The sequence below is a fragment of the Typopeltis vanoorti genome, chromosome 6 (assembly GCF_054136105.1).
Source record: "Typopeltis vanoorti isolate ZY-2024b chromosome 6, IOZ_Tvanoo_1.0, whole genome shotgun sequence".
Classification (NCBI taxonomy): Eukaryota; Metazoa; Arthropoda; class Arachnida; order Uropygi; family Thelyphonidae; genus Typopeltis; species Typopeltis vanoorti.
In genome coordinates this window covers 150245313-150251897 of record NC_143554.1, presented here as the reverse complement: position 1 = coordinate 150251897, position 6585 = coordinate 150245313, and the positions used below count along the sequence as shown (strand labels likewise).

The 6585-nt window shown below is 36.7% G+C and overlaps 1 protein-coding gene across 1 annotated transcript; it reads right to left on the bottom strand.

Moving 5' to 3' along the window:
* Window positions 1–2165: 2165 nt before the first annotated feature.
* Window positions 2166–6163, bottom strand: LOC150106100 (BTB/POZ domain-containing protein 2-like). The gene is made up of 3 exons (XM_090393845.1): window positions 6121–6163; window positions 3487–3721; window positions 2166–3398 (listed from the first exon to the last, which is right to left on the bottom strand). The coding sequence occupies exons 2-3, from the start codon at window positions 3711–3713 to the stop codon at window positions 2345–2347; spliced, it is 1281 nt and encodes a 426-aa protein (XP_090249971.1). The 5' UTR covers window positions 3714–3721; window positions 6121–6163; the 3' UTR covers window positions 2166–2344.
* Window positions 6164–6585: the final 422 nt, after the last annotated feature.

Genomic DNA, 6585 nt, shown 5'->3' with positions numbered 1-6585 from the left:
TTTTTTAAAAAAAAACCGCATGCTGTCATAATGGTGGAATTTTCTTAAAGTAAATGTCAATTAAGCTCGCTAAATTACTATGTATTGTGCATTTTTGTAATCCATAAATGATCATTCAGACATACCAAAGAATCAGTACTCTTATAACTCAGGGAACACAGCTTCTTTTCTACATACGAGGGTACTTTCAAACGTCAATAGAACATGACCACCACGCTTGTTTCCGGAAAATCGGACTGTAGGATTGATCGTAAACAGAAACGGTGGCGGTACACTGGTATAATAGGTTGTTCTCATAGACTATTGGATCATCCTCATCCCCAATGAACACACCTCGACGCTATAGGGATGGTTTCAAACCAGTTATTGCTCCAGATGGTTAAAATGTGGCCCTTAGATCTGAATTCTTTCAGCAGGGTAACGCCCCTTGTCACAAATCTCGCATTGAGTAAGCCCAGTTCAAAGGGTATATTAAAGCATTCTCTAAGTACTCTGTGGGGACCTAGTTACCACCCCATCTGAATCTCATCAAACGTTTGTGACTTCATATGGGAAGCAGCATCCACTAGTCAATACCAGTATCTCACTCGGTTGTAGACCTCGGAGACGTTATTTCGTGTAATTGTTCCAATGCCTCAGGATATCTTCCATAGTCTAGTGCAGTCGGTGTCAAGACGTTTATATAACAAACCGAACTAGTTTGTATATATACTACTTTGGCCGAGATAACTACTTGCAATTATCAGGGCCAAAAGAGGCCCAGCACCCGACTAGGTAGGTAATCGTCGTGATCTCATGAGAGTATCAATATATAAAATCTATGATTATAAAAATAAGAAATTACTTAAATTTCTTTGTTAATACCTATACCGGCTTCTGGATTAGAAACATTTAATTAATACCGCGTTGACATAGATTCCGCAAGGTGTTGGATTTTGCTCGTATCCTATTTTTAACGTATCCCATACATCTCAATTGGGATCAAATCCAGGCTTTGTGGGAGTTCTGGAGAAGATGGTGAAAGTATCTACCATGCTCGCTGTACCACTGCTGAATAATTTTTGCGCGATGTACAGTAGCACAATAGTCAATAATACAATCTTCACCTGCTGGTGACGGTTGTTTCATGTTTCACGTCAACACTGCAGGATGGACTTGATCGGCAATAATGTTCCTATATTCCTTAGAGGACATCTTCGATCTTCCAGAAAAATCAGGTCGCGTGTACCGTACCAACAGAACATAACATGCTACAACCTTGAGATGTGATTACAAGGCACGCTGTGTTCATTGGTTCATGGGAGTCCGGACAAACTCTCTGCCTACCGTCAGTAAAGAACAAAGGTGTACCGTAATTTGTCAGACTACATGACTGTTTTCCAGTCTTACAGTGACCAATCACAGTGTTCTTGACACCACTGCTGACCAGCTTTCAGCTTCTTCGCAGAAACCAGCGATTTCTGTATAGGCATGCGAAAGCTAATATCCATTCCCTTCAATTACGTGTGCGTAGTTCAGTGAGAGATGAGCCGGGAACAGCCTTCATTGGAATGCTTTACTCAAATTATGCACACAGGAAGTTAGGATTGTCTGTACAAACCTAAGGCGATGGCGATCTCGTTCCTGACAGAGGTGTAACTGTATTAGGACCACAGTTACATCTCTTAGACATGCACCGTATTTATTTTTCCACTGATTAAACACCAAATATATCCCACCTGCTGAGAAACCAATCGGTTTCTCAGCAGGTGGGATATATTTGGTGTTTAATCTGCTGTTTTCAAACTCGTAGCTTCAGCCATACGGACACCCATAATAAGTCCTTTAGCGAACTCCGAAGGATCCGTTGTTTTTCCATTGTGGAAAAAACAACACTATTGACAATTTCTGATCAGCAGCATTCTTAAATAGTTGCCTAGAACGTGTGGTAAAGTCCGCGAAAAGTATTTTGCATATACTGAAGTTTACGTACGTGACGTTTACGTACGTCTGCATGGTTTCTAATCTGCATGGTTTCCGGTATGTGTCGAATACGAAAGAATTAGAGCCAACATGCGAAGAATGAGTGACTTCAGTGGATTACTGCAAACGTTGATTTTAAAAGATCAGCTTTAGTTTATATTTCTTTATTAATAGAATGGGAAAGAATTTTAATGGACGTTCAATAAGGGGATGATTACAATAATTAATTAACATTAATGATAACAGTATCACTGACGGTTTATAACTCAAAAACTGCTCTCGTATAGTTAGTAGTCAATAAATACACTTATTAAATATCACAGAATTGCACCCTGAACAAAACAGTGAAAATGAGATGTCCGGATGCCTTCCCTAATTTTAGCTATGTTTTAATCCATAAATAGAGTATATCGCCATTCCAATTGCTTTCTAGTTGTACACAGAATTTGCAATCTTTCTTTTGGTATACTTTTTTAATTACAGCAGGAGGATTAAGGCGTCTCTCAATGAGAATACCTTTTTCTGCTACAGCAGTTATTTGAAATTTATCTCCTTCTTGGGCGAAAATGTTTTCATATTTTTTGTTCGAAGCACAATATTTTACTTCGTTTTCAGGTAAATTGAGTCTCTTAACAGAGACCATAGGAAAAACATATTTTGTCCCACCATCAAATGAGATTACAAAAATATCATAAATTAGTAAAGCGTTCTCCAGTATTTCCAGAATAAATGAGATCTTATTATCAGTGAAGTCCTGCAAATCTTTACTAGATGAATTTTCAAATACCAATGAAGAATTTCCTTCAGTCTTCACAAAGTACGGCGAAATGAAGTCCATAGGACGATAACATCTAGGGGAAATCACATCACTTCCCACTAGCGAAACAAATGTTGAATGAGTTTTAGATTTTATAGCTCTACAGAGCAGAGAACAAATCTCTTCAGAAGTAAACATCTTTGTTTCTGAAACAGTAACAATTTCTTCGGCCGACATTACGCCGAATCTAATGTGAATAAGGAGATCTTCTAAGATTTTTCGTATGTCTTCTGTTTTCACTTGAGCTTCTTCTGTTTCGAGTTGCTTCATTCCCCATTTATGAACTGCCTCAAACAGACAATATTCTGACTTGAGAATCAGCGTATTCCTACTCACTATCAACTGTAAGGTTTCTTCTTGGCAACTGAGGAAATCAGCAGACTGGATGATGGTTTCTACGAGTCTGTCGATTGCAGAGAGACAATAGGTGATCACTCTCGATAGATCCATACGTTTCGCAAACTCAAGAACTTTACACGCATTGTTTGATGTAACGTGGTTGAAAATAAATATTACACTTTTGTCTTTCAGGAGAGGTATTTCATACTTTTCTGCTGCACGATACACTTCCATAGCCTCGTCTAGGGTCGGAATGGATATCCTGTCTGTGTACAAGTACCTGAAAAAAACAGAATGATGAAATTAGGGAGAGTTCATAAAATATCAAAACATCAAAGAAGAAAAAGCAGCTACGAAGGGCCACTCACTTTATCATGATACCAAATGCCTCTTGTGTGATATCTGGGACCAATATTTCCTTCTCTTCTTTGTATAAGCCTGAAAACATCGCTTCAAAAACAGGACTTCGAAGGGACAGTAACAATTTATGAGCTTTAATTCTCACTGGTTGGTGCTCATCACCAACTAAGAATGTAACATCAAACAGACGCGGATTCTCCAATAGAGATTCGAAAATTTGTTCCACTGTCTCCATGGTTATCTCTGAAATTAAAGGAAATTGAAAATTACTACCTACTCGTTATTCCTCTTTGTGTATTGCAAAACAATGATTGGAACGATAAGGAATTTTGCAAATTGAATAGTGATCTTAATGGAAAAATCCACCAAGGATAAAGAATTTTAAAAATGAAAGTTGAAATTCATACTCTTAATAATATTCATATTGTCAAATACGTTTTCCCTGTCGGAGACATTTAAGATATTTAACAGGAGTTTAGTTAAACTTGCGGGCTACATTCACTCACTGTTGAAAAATAAAAATGTTTGGAATAAAAATGATTCCATTGTTGAGATCGTTGTCACATAGACAATCGTTGTAGCCGTGTTGAAGTACACAAATTTTATATCATTAGGGAAATTAGCCAAACAGAATAGAAGACAGAAAATAGGGAGATAAACATGCACAAAATATACAGAATACATATGTCCTGTGCACACAGAGTCGTATTTTTTTGTAAATTTAATATGAGACTAATCTATTGAAACGACCCGACAGGTTTTGTAAGACGTATAACTTATATTGTCAGGGATACAAGACTTGTATAAACATGACTATAAAAATAATTACACATAGCAGATATTTCACGAACTTCAGGAGACCAGAGTGGCAAAAACGTGTCGGATTAACTAATGCACAAGCATTTGTTGTACATTAGTTGTTGCGGTCACATTTCTGCGCTATAAAGCGTACATTTTCCAACTCTGCGGAAGTGAGATTTTTGATGAATGGGACCCGAAGTTGGGGTAGCTTTCTTGATGTAGGGAAAGGTGATTGCATCGCTGAAATCTCTTTATTAGAAGGAATTGTCGGAGATGTGTCTAAGATTTCAGTGTGGTATGCCTAAGACAACGAAGTTCTTCATTCCTTTTCTCTGTGTTATTGGAGGTGTAAATTCTGTTCTGAGGTTGCTACACCCACTATACACTAACCAGGAGTTTATGAAATTCATTGCTATTGTAGCATTTGCTATGTTGAAAGTGGAACGATCTATCAACATACCAGTTTCATTATTAATTACTTGTTTCCGATGACTATCGATGAGGTCTGCTGAACGACTGAGACTGACTAACCTGTCTTCAAAATGTTAGTTCCGGCTAAAGGAGATCCGTCTATTCCCTTTCAGGAATAAAGGCACTAAGGATTCGTTCATAATATGAAACGAAAAGGATCAGCATGAAGTTTTATCAATTTTATAAAAATTTTAACATTTTGAAGCATGTAAAGGACGTTGAGAAGAAAATGAAGCACAGATATGGATGATCCTTCCACACAAAAAATACAGGCCATCGAGTAGTTGGCAAAAAAACAGAAATGCTGCATATTGTTCGTAACAATTCCATAAAAAATTAATGGGGCCTCAGAAATCCTGTGCATCCCAGCTGATGTCATAACAGCAACCAGGGTTTAATGCTACACCAGGTTTAATCAGGATTCTTCAAATATCTAACCGTGGAACTGGGTTATAACACACGTCATGTCATGGAGCGTGACAACAAATTGTGTGCCTATTACCGATTATCCACTTTGTGGACCAACAAATAAAACAAACGTAGAGATGGTACGATACAATCTTCATGGATTTTAAATAAAACTTCAGTAATAGCCATCTATATTGGAGTCCTACAATAAACTGAGAACAGTTAAACAGATAAACTGTGGCAGATACACGAAATATATCGAAGAGATAATTACACATTTTCATGTGATTTAGTAACATTTATATAAGTGCTATTAATGCAATAATCTGCAAACCAAATACATCACATACAGTTTTATATGTATGTATAGTTTTTTTTTTTGATTAGTTTCCATTATTATTATTAAAAGTTAGATATCCTAATTTATATTTCGATAAAATTTAGCTTAGCAGGTTATGGTATAGAAATAGTTATTTCATAAATGAGACTTTTGGCACAAATTACGTTTTTGTAATTTGCCTTATTGGTGTCAAGAGAAATGAGTGTTTGTTGAACTAATGTTTTACCTACAGAGATAGGATCAAGTAGAAAATTGAGGAACAGTTGATATTAGTAGAAAGGTGGTGATGGAAAACATATATATAATGAAACACGAACACGCACGCACGCACGTACCCACCCAATCACCCACCCAAAAGCACGCACGCGCACGCACACACACAGACTTCAGTCGTATCTAACTAAATTACATTAAGGGTTGGTACAACTCCAGATATGAATCTTGATAATTTTTTGTATTGTTATTATTTTCCCCGCCCCCATGGAGTCACAAGAAATCACATCTCCAAGAAGCTCTTTAACAACTAATATTCATTCTCATATTATTAATATAAGAATATTTGTTAAGATACATTTGAAGCAGGCAAATTTTCCTTACTTTAAAACTAAAAAGACTGACTCACCTTTGGTAGGAGGGAGGCTTTATTGAGTGAACACGACCATCACAGACCTAAAGCAGAAGTGGAAATAAAACGTACTAAGTCCGCTCTTATCGTGAACGATTACATCTTTCGCAATGTATAAATCATGATGATCTGCCATTTCATAATCTTATCACTTCTTTTCTTTTATCCATTAGGGGAACACCCGTTAGTTCAACTTTCTTTTTTTGTTCTCCAAACAAAATGAAATTCAGAAAGCAAGTGAACTTTTCCATCGAGTTTAGTTATTGCGATAACTGAGAAACTATTCGAGTAATCATTTCATTTTTTATTACGAGATCACTCGATCTGAAATTCCCAACAGAGTGAGCAAATAAAGAGATCAGAAAATTCCTTAAAATTTCGTCAGCATTTTTTTACCAATTTCTGTTTACCTTTTTCAGTAAGAATTTAGGTTGAAACTTTGGTTGATATTGTTCACTCTCT

Bases quoted from the DNA above. Each gene is read 5' to 3' on its own strand.
- LOC150106100 (XM_090393845.1), bottom strand. From the start codon at position 3,713: ATGGAGACAGTGGAACAAATTTTCGAATCTCTATTGGAGAATCCGCGT. The intron at 3,399-3,486 runs GTGAGTGGCCCT...TGTTTTTTTCAG, and splicing joins GCATTTGGTATCATGATAAA to GTACTTGTACACAGACAGGA.